This window comes from Mobula hypostoma, chromosome 2 (assembly GCF_963921235.1).
Source record: "Mobula hypostoma chromosome 2, sMobHyp1.1, whole genome shotgun sequence".
In the NCBI taxonomy this organism is placed as follows: domain Eukaryota; kingdom Metazoa; phylum Chordata; class Chondrichthyes; order Myliobatiformes; family Myliobatidae; genus Mobula; species Mobula hypostoma.
Genome location: NC_086098.1, coordinates 8,793,682 through 8,808,143, shown reverse-complemented (window position 1 = coordinate 8,808,143; position 14,462 = coordinate 8,793,682). Strand labels below are relative to the sequence as shown.

The window sequence follows — 14,462 nt, the reverse complement described above, 5'->3', positions numbered from 1 at the left end:
CACATAACTCAGTCCCATGTATTTAATTTAGTGATTAGAATCATATTATATTAATCATTCATATCAAGTTATACATAATTACTTCCTTCCTGTCACACTATTTGCATACAACTTGGATTTTGAACTTCTGCTTTGAAAATCATGCCCAACTTATGCTTGAAACTGCAGTGTTTAATTTCTAGTTCAAATTATTGATAAAATTTGCATAAAGACGAATGCAAGATCTTCTATGAAACAACATACCAAACAAAACAACTTAACGTAATTTATTTCTCTTCAATTAAACTTGTGCAGCTGCCTGGTGCTATTGTGGATGCCTGGAATGCTCTGCCTGGTATAGTGGTAGAGGCAAATACATTAGAGGCTTTTAAGAGATGTTTGAGATAGGCACTTGGATGTAAGGAAGATGGAGGGATATGAACATGGTGTAGGCAGGAGGTATTTTTCATTTGCTTTTTAGCTGGTTCGGCACAACATTGTGGGCTAAATGGCCTGTTCCTGTGCTGTATTGTTCTATGCTCTATATCTGCTAATGGGTTTAATAGCAGAAATAAGAATATTTAATGAGAATACCAGTCCTCCTAAAAGGAATAATTTAAAATTAGTGAGGATTAGGCCTCAAGCCACGGGCTTGCCTGTTGCTGCACACTAGGTGAGGAGAAGCCAGAGGTGACGCAGTACGCCGTCTGCGCTTGGCTGGGGTCTGTGGGGGGGGGGGGGGCTGGCCTCTCCCATTGGTGCTGCTGTCCCGTATCCATGCGGTGCAATGCCAGTCTGGATTCTGTGCATCGACACACCAGTGGGAGAATGCACCATCAACTGCAGGACACGTCGTTCACGGTTCATATATATATATATATATATTTGTTTTTGCGTGAATATGCTTCTTTGCTTGCTATTTTGTATGTTTGGCACCTTGGCCCCAGAAGAAAGCTGTTTCATTTACTGTATCTATGTATGGTTGAATGATAATTAAACCTGATTTGATTTTGATTTGATAAGAACAAAACTATATATATTCTTCAGACACACTATATATACTATATAGTTTGTTAGAAAATTAATTATTTTTGATAAGTAAATACTTTTCAAGATGTCCAGTTTATGGCTATGCATTAAAACAATTTAAAAAATTTTTCAGAACTGGAACGATTAGCATAGCAAACATCTGACAATTCCATCGTGGCACAATATTAGTTATGCAGATAGTGTCTGATCTGGGCAAATGGAATCTTTAACAGGTGTAAAGGATGAACAACAATGGTTATGGGCAGCACTCATCTTTAAAAATGTCTAATATTTGCATTAATTTCAGCAACGTCACCCAGACTAGATTGCTAGTACTAGTTTAAGTGTGTGGAAAGGACATTTAAGCATTTTGCTGGAGGTGCTAGGCAGTTCAAAGAACAAGGCAGTCAATCCTATGTGAGTGAAGACAAGAAAGTGAGAGATACAAGATCATAAGATATAGGAGCAGAATCAGGCCACTCAGCCCACTGAATCTGCTCCATCATTCCATCGTGGCTGATCCTGGATCCCACTCAACCCCATACACTTGCCTCCTTGCCATATCCTTTGATACCCCGACCAATCAGGAAACTATCAGATTCTGCTTTAAATTTACCCACGGACGTGGCCTCCACCACAGTCTGTAGCAGAGCATTCCACAGATTCATTACTCTTTGGCTAAGATAATTCCTCCTTACCGCTGTTCTAAAAGGTCACCTGTCAATTTTGAGGCTGTGCCCTCTCGTTCTGGATACGCCCACCATAGGAAACATCCTCTCCACATCCACACTATCTAGTCCTGTAAACGTTTGGTAGGTTTCAATGAGACACTCACGCATTCTTCTAAATTCCAGTGAGTACAGGCCCAAAGCTATCAAACTCTCCTTATATGTACCCCCTTCATTCCTGGAATCATCCTCCTGAACCTCCAATGACAATACATCCTTTCTGAGATATGGGACCCAAAACTGTTGACAATACTCCAAGTTCGGCCTGACTGGTGCTTTATAAAGATTCAGCATCATCTCTTTGCTTTTATATTCTATTTCCCTTGAAAAAATGTCAACATTGAATTTGCCTTCTTTACCACAGACTCAACCTGTAAATTAACCTTCTGGGAGTCTTGCACGAGGACTTCTAAGTCCCTCTGCACCTCTCATGTTTGAATTTTTTCCCATTTAGATTACCCCTCCACCTATCTTCATGTCATCTGCAAACTTTGCCACAAAACCATCAATTCCATTATCTAAATCATTGACAAATAATGTGAAAAGCAGTGGTGCCAATACTGACCCCTGAGGAACACCACTAGTCACTGGCAGCAAACCAGAAAAGGTCCCGTTTATTCCCACTCGCTGCATCCTAGCTGTCAGCCATCCCTCTATCCATGCCAGTATTTTTCCTGTAATGCCATAGGAATTTATCTTGTTTAGCAGCCTCATGTGTGGCACCTTATCAAACGCCTTCTGAAAATCCAAGTAAATGACATCCACTGCCTCTCCTTTGTCCACCCTGCTTGTTATTTCATCGAAGAACTCTAACAGATTTATCAGGCAAGACTTCCCTTTAAAGAAACCATGCTGACTCTGATTATTTTATCATTAGTCTCCAAGTACCCCAAAACCTTATCCTTAATAATAGACTCCAACAATTTCCCAACCACTGAGGTTAGGCTATCTGGCCTATAATTTCCTTTCTTTTGCCTTTCTCCTTTCTTAAAGAGTGGAGTGACATTTGCAATTTCCAGTCCTCTGGGCCATGCCGAAATCAAGCGATTCTTGAAAGATCATGACCTATGCATCTGTTATCTTTTCAGCAACCTCTCTCCAGACTCTGGGATGTAGTTCATCTGGTCCAAGTGACTTAGCCACCTTAAGACTTTTGAGTTTGCCTTGCTTTTTCCTTTGTAATAGCAATGGCATTTACTCCTGCTCCCTGATACTCACATACATCTGGCACACTGCTAGTGTCTTCCACAGTGAACACAGATGCAAAGTACCCATTAAATTCATCTGTCATTTCGTTGTCCCCCATTACGACCACACCAGCATCATTTTTTCAGTGGACCAATATCAACTCTCACTTCCTTTTCACTCTTTGTATAACTGGAAAAAAATTAGTATCCTGCTTGGTACTATTGGCTAGTTTGTCCTCTTTTCCCTTCTTTTAGCTTTTGTAATTACCTTTTATTGGATTTTAAAAGCTTCCCAATCATTCACCTTCCTTGGCTTTTATGTCATCCTTAACTTTCCTTGTCCACCATGGTTGCCTACCTCTGCAATTTGAGAACTATTTCTTCTGTGGGACATATCTATCCTGCGCCTTGTGAACTATTCCTAGAAACTTCAGCCATCTCTGCTCTGCCGTCAACCACACCAGTATCCCCCTCTAATCCATCTGGGCAAGCTCCTCTCTCATGCCTCTGTAATTCCCTTTACCCCATTGTGATACTGATACATGTGACTTATGCTTCTCCCTCTCAAATTGCAGTATGAATTCAATCATATTATGATCTCTGCCTCCTAAGGGTTCCATTACGTTAAGTTCGCTACTAGATTCTGGGTTATTACACAACACCCAAACCTTTCCCCAAGTACACTCAAACACAAGCTACACTAGAAAGCCAACTCAAAGGCATTCAACAAATTCCCTATCTTGAGATCCAACCGCAACCAGATTTTCCCAATCCCCTTGCATATTGAAGTCCTCCATTGCAATTGTGTCATTACCCTTACTACATACATCCAGCTCCCTTCACAATCTTCCCACATCTTGGCTACTATTTGGAGGCTTGTATACGATTCCCATGTTTTTTTTTACACTGGCAGTTTCTTAACTCCACCCACAAAGATTCAACATTCTCTGACGCCATGTCACCTCTTTGTAAAGATGTAATTCTGTTTCTTACCAACACAGCCTCACCACCGCCTATGCCTTCCTGCCTGTCCTCTTGATACAAAGTATACACCTTGGACTTCAACTACTGCACAGGGTCTTGTCACCTTCAGAAGTTTTCTGATGACTCTGCCATAGTTGGATGCATCAGCAAGGGAGATGAGGCTGAGTACAGGGCTACGGTAGGAAACTTTGTCACATGGTGTGAGCAGAATTATCTGCAGCTTAACGTGAAAAAGACTAAGGAGCTGGTGGTAGACCTGAGGAGAGCTAAGGTACCAGTGACCCCTGTTTCCATCCAGGGGGTCAGTGTAGACATGGTGGAGGATTACAAATACATGGGGATATGAATTGACAATAAACTGGACTGGTCAAAGAACACTAAGGCTGTCTACAAGAAGGGTCAGAGCCGTCTCTATTTCCTGAGGAGACTGAGGTCCTTTAACATCTGCTGGACGATGCTGAGGATGTTCTACGAGTCTGTGGTGGCCAGTGCTATCATGTTTGCTGTTGTGTGCTGGGGCAGCAGGCTGAGGGTAGCAGACACCAACAGAATCAACAATCTCATTCGTAAGGCCAGTGATGTTGTGGGGATGGAACTGGACTCTCTGACGGTGGTGTCTGAAAAGAGGATGCTGTCCAAGTTGCATGCCATCTTGGACAATGTCTGCCATCCACTACATAATGGTTTTACTTGGACTTCTACTTGCAGAACACACCAGGATTGCCTCAGTGCGGGATAAGAGATTTTGCCAAATCTGACAGTGAGGAGGATGCTAAGAGGATGCAGGGTGACTTGGATAGGTTGGGTGAGTGGGCAAACTCATGGCAGATGCAATTTAATGTGGATAAATGTGAAGTTATCCACTTTGGTGGCAAAAATAGGAAAACAGATTATTATCTGAATGGTGGCCGATTAGGAAAAGGGGAGGTGCAACGAGACCTGGGTGTCATTATACACCAGTCATTGAAAGTGGGCATGCAGGTACAGCAGGCGGTGAAAAAGGCGAACGGTATGCTGGCATTTATAGCGAGAGGATTCGAGTACAGGAGCAGGGAGGTACTACTGCAGTTGTACAAGGCCTTGGTGAGACCACACCTGGAGTATTGTGTGCAGTTTTGGTCCCCTAATCTGAGGAAAGACATCTTTGCCATAGAGGGAGTACAAAGAAGGTTCACCAGATTGATTCCTGGGATGGCAGGTCTTTCATATGAAGAAAGACTGGATGAACTGGGCTTGTACTCGTTGGAATTTAGAAGATTGAGGGGGGATCTGATTGAAACGTATAAGATCCTAAAGGGATTGGACAGGCTAGATGCAGGAAGATTGTTCCCGATGTTGGGGAGGTCTAGAACGAGGGGTCACAGTTTGAGGATAGAGGGGAAGCCTTTTAGGACCGAGGTTAGGAAAAACTTCTTCACACAGAGAGTGGTGAATCTGTGGAATTCTCTGCCACAGCAAACTGTTGAGGCCAGTTCATTAGCTATGTTTAAAAGGAAGTTAGATATGGCCCTTGTGGCTACAGGGGTCAGGGGGTATGGAGGGAAGGCTGGGTTCTGAGTTGGATGATCAGCCATGATCATAATAAATGGCGGTGCAGGCTCGAAGGGCCGAATGGCCTACTCCTGCACCTATTTTCTATGTTTCTATGTTTCTATGTACTGGGTGAGCACAGGAGTACATTCAGCCAGAGATTCATTCCACTGAGATGCAACACAGAGTGTCATAGGAAGTCATTCCTGCCTGTGGCCATCAAACTTTACAACTCCTCCCTTGGAGGGTCAGACCCCCAGAGCTAATAGGCTGGTCCTGGACTTATTTCCTGGCATGATTTACAGAATACTATTTAACTATTTATGGTTTTATTACTATTTAATTATTTATGGTGCAACTGTAATGAAAACCAATTTCCCCCGGGATCAGTAAAGTATGACTATGACTATATCCTTTGATGTTAAGCTCTCAACTACGGCCTTCTTTCAGCCACAACTCAGTGATGCCCACATTATACCTAATTGTGCCATGAGTCCGTCCAACTTATTCTGATTGCTACGCGCATTTAAATACAGCAGCTTCAGTCCTGCATTCTTCCCTCTTTTATATTTTAACTCTGTGGTTCAATTTAACTCTTGCACTGTTCTGCATTGGTACTCAATCTGTGGTTTGTTCTTCCTTACATTCATGTTACACCCATCATCTAATTGTAAACCTGCTGGCTCATCCTCAGCTCTATCATACTGGTTCCTATTCCCCCTGCCAGATTAGCTTAAACCATTCCCAACAGCTCTAGTAAACCTGCCCGCAATAATATTGTCCCCCTTGGCTTCAAGGGGAACCCGTCCTTTTAGTACAGGTCACACCGACCCCAGAAGAGGTCCCAATGATCCAGAAATCTGAATCCCTGCCCACTGCTACAATTCTTCAATTCAGTTATCTGTCACCTCATTCTATTTCTATCCTCACAGGCGCGTGGCACAGGCAGCAATCCCGAGATTACTACCCTTGAGGTCCTGCTTCTCAGCTTCCTTCCTAACTCCCTGTATTCTGTTTTCAGGACCTCATCCATTTTCTACCCATGTACCATGACTTCTGGCTGCTTACTCTAACATCGTAGACCCTGATACCTGGAAGGCAAATTACTAGCCCTGTTTGCCACCAAATACGTATCTTTACAAAATCAGAATGACGAATTAGATGCTGAGGACCAAAGAGAAAGTGCATGTAAGAGTTGCATTATGGTACTGTACATAGATAGACATTTGAGATAGAAATGCAAGCAATACGCCATCATTGGGTTTTCTATATCCTTCATTCAAGACTGTTTTATATCATTTCCAGTACACAAGTATAAAGGAAAATGAAATAATTGTTATTCTGGATCTGATACAGTACAAAAAAAGGATAAGATGATAATAAAAAACAATAAATATGAATACGTAAGATAGCTTGTATACATAGATTGATTTTATGTATATAAAGGAAAAGAGCCTAGGCCAGTGGCGAATCCGTTCATCGGAAGTTTTGAGAGGAGGGGACTTCAATCAGGTCCACTGCCTAAGTACAAAAGGCAGCAGTGGGCTACAGGGAAGAAGAGCTTTGACCAGTGGCCAATTAGCATTTGTGATTGATTAGCAAAGGAAGGCAGGAGCAAGCACAGCAGCCATTGTCAGAGTGGTATCTTGAGGCAGATGTTGGTAAGACTTCCAACAAGGTTAGGAATCAAAAGGTTGAGTATAGTGCAAATAGTCTACTGAGCTGTATATATTTCAGTGCAAGAAGTATCTTAGGAATAGTGCTGAAGATGAGGTAATTTGTTTACAAACACAGGCAATGTGTAGTGAGGAGAGGCTGTAGATAGGGCAAAATTGCAGTCAACAGGATGAGCTGCAACATAAAAGGCAGATAAAATCGAAAAGGGTGAATACAGGACTGGAGGGTTGTACTTGAATGCGTGCAGTATATGGAATAAGGTGAACTTGCAGCACAGTTGGCTGAAAGAGGTGATGCAGGTTTAGAAGGTGTTGAATCATTATGGACAATGCTAAGCAACTGCAAGAGTAAACAAAACCCTGATGGGAGTTATATACAGACTCCCAAACAGTAGTAAGATGAGGCCAACAAATTACAACGGGAGATAGAAAATGCATGCCAAAAAGGCAATGTTACAATAGTCATAGGGGACTTCAATGAGCAGGTAGATTGGGAAAATCAGGTTGGTGCTGGTTTCCAGAAGGGGAAGTTTCTAGAATGCCTATGAGATGGCTGTTTAGAATAGCTCATGGTTGAGCCCACTACGGCAGACATCCCACCTCTCCCGGAACTTCCGGGAGTCTCCTGCATTTTAATAGTGGCTTCCTGATGCCCGCAAATTATATACAATGTCATGGAAATCAATTTTTTTGAGAGCGAGCGAGAGAAAAGCAAGTGAGAGTGCACGAGTGAGAGAGAAAGCAAGTGAGAGTGCTTGAGAGCGCGCGAGCGACCACGAGAGAGAGAGAGAGAGCGTGAGTGAGAGCACACCATGGCAGAGTGTTCCAAAAAAATATAAAACGTACATCACCCCAGACTACACTAAAGTGTACCCCTGCCTAATAGGAGTCAAAATAATGACAGTGTTGTTTGCTGCACAGTTTGCAACAGTGACTTTTCTATTGTCCATGGTGGGTTAAGACTGTAAAAGACATGTTGAGGTGAGCTTAACAGGTGTCATTCGTTCATTAGCATAGCTAACGTTATTTAAACTAGCTGGCCAGCTGCTAAGGAGCTACTTTATTGCAGACATCCCACCTCTTCTGGAAGTCTCCCACAAGCTGATGGTGCTACCTCCCTGAAATGAGTTTTTGCAGGGTGGGATGTCTGCTATGGGATCAGCTATTCTGGATTGGTTATTGTGCAATGAACTAGAATCATTAGAGAGTTTAAGGTAAAAGAACCGTTAGAGGAAACAGATCATAATATGATTGAATTCACTCTGAAATTTGAGAAGGAGAAGCTAAAGTCAGATGTATCAGAATAGGAAATATGTCTGGAAGTGAATGGTCGTGCACTTTGGTAGAAGAAATGAGAGGGAGAGAAAATACAAAAATCTGAGGTGCAAAGGGACATTGGAGTCCTTGTGCAGGATTCCATAAAGGTTAATTTGCAGGTTGAGTCTGTGGTGAGGAAGGCAAATGCAATGTTAGCAATCATTTCAAGAGGACTAGAATAAGGATGTCATGTTGAGACTTTATAAAGCACTGGTGAGGCCTCACTTGTATTGTGAGCAGTTTTGAGCCCCTTATTTTAGAAAGGATGTTCTGAAAATGAAGAGGGTTCAAAGGAGGTTCATGAAAATGTTTCCAGCATTGACTAACTTGTCATATGAAGAGCATTGATGGCTCTGGGCTTGTATTCACTAGAATTGTGAAGAATGAGGGATGACTTCATTGAAACAGATCTAATTATGAAAGGCCCTGATGGAGAGGATGTTTCCTACGCTGGGAGAGTCTAACACCAGAGGACACCGCCTCAGTATAGAGCAGCATTCTTTCTCCCTGATGGGAGAGGGACAAACAGTCCATGAGCAGGGTGGGCAGGATCCTTCACGACATCGCTGGCCTTTTCCTGGCATCTTTCTCTGTTCACGTTCTCGATGGCGGATAGGCTGGTGCCGATGATGCATTCGGTAGTTTTGCCTTCCCGGTGCAGAGCCTTCCTTCCTTTCCGCCGCGGCGGAGTTTCCGTACCATGCTGTTATGCAGCATGTTAGGATGCTCTCTAGTCATAGTCATACTTTATTGATCCCGGAGGAAATTGGTTTTTGTTACAGTTGCACCATAAATAATAAATAGTAATAAAAGCATAAATAGTTAAATAGTAATATGTAAATTATGCCAATAAATTATGAAATGTCCAGGACCAGCCTATTGGCTCAGGGTGTCTGATCCTCCAAGGGAGGAGTTGTAAACTTTGATGGCCACAGGCAGGAATGACTTCCTAGACGCTCTGTGTTGCATCTCGGTGGAATGAGTCTCTGGCTGAATGTACTCCTGTGCCCAACCAGTACATTATGTAGTGGATGGGAGACATTGACCAAGTTGGCATGCAACTTGGACAGCATCCTCTTTTCAGACACCACCGTGAGAGAGTCCAGTTCCATCTCCACAACATCACTGGCCTTACGAATGAGTTCGTTGATTCTGTTGGTGTCTGTTACCCTCAGCCTGCTGCCCCAGCACACAACAGCAAACATGATAGCACTGGCCACCACAGACTCGTAGAACAAGAAAGACGTGCGTATTGATGTGCATCATCCAGCTCCCTTCAGCATCCTCAGAAAGCAAACACGCTGGTGAGCTTTCTTGACTGTGTAAGATGTGTTCTGGGCCATGAGAGGTTGTGTGTGATGTGCTCTGCTCTGCCAGGAGTTTGATACTGCTCACAGTTCCCTCTGCTGTGCCGCTGATATAAAGGGGAGCGTGACTGATGCGAGCTCCCCTGAAGTGGTGCGAGTTCTCCATTGTCTTATTGACATTGAGGAAGAGGTTATTTGCCTGACACCAGGCCACAGGCTCTTCCATCTCCTCTCCTGTCTCCTTCTATAACACATACTACTAGAGTTATAAATTTTGTCTTGGTGATAAAGCACGGTAACAGATCTTTCTGGCCCAATGAACCCAAGCACAACCATGTGACCAACTAAACTATTAACCTGCACGTCTTTGGAATGTGGGACGGAACCAGAACACAGAGAGCAAACCTACATGGCCAAGGGGAGAATACACAAACTTCCAACAGACAGTGGTGAACTGAATCCTGACTGCTCGCTTTGCTATGTGCCGCCGAAATTAAACTGAGATAGTTCTTCTTCTATTTGGGCCCCTCATCTAAAAAAAATGTCCTGGCAATGAAGAGGGCCCAGGGAACGTTCACGAGAACGATTCCAAGAATGAAAGGGTTAATGTATGGGGAGCATTTGATGGCCCTGGGCTGTATTCGCTGGAGCTCATAAGGATGAAAGGGAATCTCACTGAAACATTGAAAGGATCAGACAGACTGGATGTGGAGAGGATATAGAAACATAGAAACATAGAAAATAGGTGCAGGAGTAGGCCATTCGGCCCTTCGAGCCTGCACCGCCATTTATTATGATCATGGCTGATCATCCAACTCAGAACCCAGCCTTCCCTCCATACCCCCTGACCCCTGTAGCCACAAGGGCCATATCTAACTTCCTTTTAAACATAGCTAATGAACTGGCCTCAACAGTTTGCTGTGGCAGAGAATTCCACAGATTCACCACTCTCTGTGTGAAGAAGTTTTTCCTAACCTCGGTCCTAAAAGGCTTCCCCTCTATCCTCAAACTGTGACCCCTCGTTCTAGACCTCCCCAACATCGGGAACAATCTTCCCGCATCTAGCCTGTCCAATCCCTTTAGGATCTTATACGTTTCAATCAGATCCCCCCTCAATCTTCTAAATTCCAACGAGTACAAGCCCAGTTCATCCAGTCTTTCTTCATATGAAAGACCTGCCATCCCAGGAATCAATCTGGTGAACCTTCTTTGTACTCCCTCTATGGCAAAGATGTCTTTCCTCAGATTAGGGGACCAAAACTGCACACAATACTCCAGGTGTGGTCTCACCAAGGCCTTGTACAACTGCAGTAGTACCTCCCTGCTCCTGTACTCGAATCCTCTCGCTATAAATGCCAGCATACCGTTCGCCTTTTTCACCGCCTGCTGTACCTGCATGCCCACTTTCAATGACTGGTGTATAATGACACCCAGGTCTCATTGCACCTCCCCTTTTCCTAATCGGCCACCATTCAGATAATAATCTGTTTTCCTATTTTTGCCACCAAAGTGGATAACTTCACATTTATCCACATTAAATTGCATCTGCCATGAGTTTGCCCACTCACCCAACCTATCCAAGTCACCCTGCATCCTCTTAGCATCCTCCTCACTGCTAACACTGCCACCCAGCTTTGTGTCATCCGCAAACTTGGAGATGCTGCATTTAATTCCCTCATCCAAGTCATTAATATATATTTCCTGTAGTGAGTGTCCAGGACCAGAAAAGAGGGACTTCCATTTAGAAGAGAGATGAGGATGAATTCATTACCACAGACAGATATGGAGACCAAACCTTTGGGCATATTTAAAGCGGAGGTTGATAGGTTTCTGATTAGTCAGGCATCAAAGGTTATGGGGAAAAGGCAGGAGAATGGGGTTGAGAAGGATAAAAATCTGCCACGATGGAATGGCAGAGCAGACTCAGTGGGTTGAATAATTCTGCTCCTATGACTTACGGTTTTATTTACCCTGTGCCATTCCTCTCAGGAGATGTCCATCTTACCGACTGGATCGCTTTAAATAAGAACCATGACACACCTGTTAATTCATCTGGCGTCCATGCATAGTTGCGAGTCGTTTTCTCAGAAGGAGTTCCTGTGGCTGTGATCATCCTCACACTCGGACTAGAGGAACGGCTGCTATTTCTGCTGCCCTGAATGCGTGAACAATACAGTTATCATAACAAATTTCATACTGACGAATCATACTTGGTGTAATATTTCAACTGTGAAATGTGGAAAAGTAATCACTGTGCTTGGGTAATCAAACTGGTAACTTGACATATTGGAGCTCCTTAAAGAGCCAAGTTTGAACTGCTGTACAATTATGTTTTAGCTGTTCTGAAAAGTGTTGCCAAAATAAATCCTGAACTGCTTTTATAACTTTATTAAAATATTACATTGAGTAAGTACATGGATCATAGGAGTACGGAGGTCTATGGGAGTAGTTAAATGGTTCAACATGGACTAGATGAGCCGTAGAGCCTGTTTCTGTGTTGTACTTTTTTTGACTCTACAATGAGCTGTTAATTCAAATATTTAAAGTTTATTCTGCCACACGGCACAAATCCACACAAATAACTTCCCATCACAGAGCAAAATAACAAATGGGGAAAATACAGAATGACATTAATTTTACAACCTTTTTGTGATTTGTTCAATGTGGGTTTCTATATATTTATTTAAAGAACATTAACCTTACTAACTGCATCCAGTGTATTTGCAGTGTTGGTTACACAATCAAATAGTAATGGGGTGGCAATTAGAAAATAGCAAGTGCCTGAAGTTAAAAAGCATGACAAAGGAGACGAGAGCAATTATCTTCTGCTAACAGTGTAGATGAACAAACTCTGTGCATCACTTGTAAAACCCATTGCTGAACCAATCTACTGGGGTCCTAACTTGATCACCTTGTTAAAATCATTGTTCTCCCATAGACAGACCATGGAACAGAGGACAGAAAGTTGCGGCAATTAGCGCCAATATCACTACGACAAAAGGAATTTAACCAGGTCTTCCTGATGGCCATCTAGTGACACCCATTAGCTGCTTATGGTAAGCAGATGAGAGTAAATTGTGATTTGGCTATGATTTTTGCAGAGTAAAATGAACTTTTTTAAATTTGTCCTGATTATGTTTTCTCATATAAAAAAATTAAGCAATTATACCAAATTATGTCTTTCTTCTGAACACTGTGCAAGTAAGTCATTGGACCAGTGCAAACAGGTACTTGTCCATAACGCAATAAACTTGACTCTGACTTGCATAACTCTCTGGATTACAGGTTTTTACCCCTCAGGTTGAGGGAGACTAGAACTAGAGATCATGGGTTAATGGTGAAAGGTGAAATGTTGAAGGGGAATCTGAAAGAGAACTTCGTCACTATGAGTGTGGTGCGGATGTGTAACGAGCTGCCGGTGGAAATGGTGGATTTAGGTTGAATTGCAACATTTCGAGAAGCCTTCGTAGATACATGAACGGGAGTGGCTTGGAGGGTTTGATTCCTGGTGCAGGTAGATGGGGCGGGGCAGATGATAAAGGACAAGGTGGATCTAGATGGGCCTAAATGGGCCAAAGGGCCTTTTCCTGTGATGTAATACTCTGAGTCTGAGACATGAAAAGTGCCCAAAGTGCTGTACAGTTTCATTGCAGAATGTACAGATTCACTCATTATTTTCCTGGTTCTTTAGTATTCAAAACCTTTTTTCCTCCCAAACATGGACTTGGCAGTCAGGTTCAGAGATAAAGTTGAGTGGAGGCATAAAGAGGCGAATTATGAATTTAAAAGCAAATAGTTTCTATTCAGTATTCATATTTTGGGCTGGCAACCGGGAAGCCTGAGAATAAAAAAAAAATCCTTGAATTGATTTTAGAATAAAAAAAATAGGACTCTTAGAATTAATTAATTGGATGTGATTTAGCTTTCACTTTAACATTACGAAAAAGGAAAACGTTTAAAAAATTTGCTCCCCAAAAATCAGAACACAGAACAGTACAGCACAGGAACAGAGCCGTCAGCCCGCAATGCTGTGCGAAGCCAATTAAATTAGTAATCAAATGGGAAACTAAACTAAACTCTTCTGCCCACACAATTTTCTTCATATTCATGTGCCTATCTAGATGTCTCAGAGTATATATGGTGCCAATAAATATATAGAGAAAGTGCACATGGGTACAGATGTTGCAAGGGCATCATCTCATACAGCCATTATCTTTTAATCATCGTCCTGTACAGTTGTTTCATCAAACTCTAAGGGTGCACTTGCTGTCTAAGAAGAATAGTGAGCACATGAAAAGAATGGTGTAGATAAGGCAAAACCGTAAAATGATAAATTAAACCAGCAGTCAGGAATTTAAATAGATGAAAGTTATCTGTTAAAATAAGTGCAAGGAAAAAGTTGGGGAAGATAGGAAGTGGAAAAATAGAAATACAGTAACTCTAATGGGGGAATATGGAACTAGACTGAAGAAATGGTGAACTTCCATTGTCATACATCCTCCTCTGCCTAAAAATGTTCTCTCGTTCTCCAAATAATGCAGTTGGTTTTCAGCTCATGATTTTACGGCAATGGGAGGATGAAATCTGCAGCTCAGAACTAATCTTCTGTCAAAATCAGAATCAGGTTTAATATCGCTGGCATACGTTGTGAAATTTGTTGTCTTTGCGGCAGCAGTACAATGCAATACATAATAATAGAGAGAAAAACAGAATTATAGGAAGTAT

The 14,462-nt window shown here is 42.5% G+C and overlaps 1 protein-coding gene across 4 annotated transcripts in view; it reads right to left on the bottom strand.

Moving 5' to 3' along the window:
* Positions 1 to 14,462, bottom strand: part of map3k7 (mitogen-activated protein kinase kinase kinase 7) — a 167,986-nt gene that overhangs the window by 15,419 nt on the left and 138,105 nt on the right. For all 4 annotated transcript variants that reach the window (XM_063033250.1, XM_063033257.1, XM_063033277.1 and 1 more), the window contains one exon: positions 11,778 to 11,892. In XM_063033250.1, coding sequence (XP_062889320.1) covers positions 11,778 to 11,892 — 115 coding nt within the window. The remainder of the gene's footprint in view (positions 1 to 11,777; positions 11,893 to 14,462) is intronic.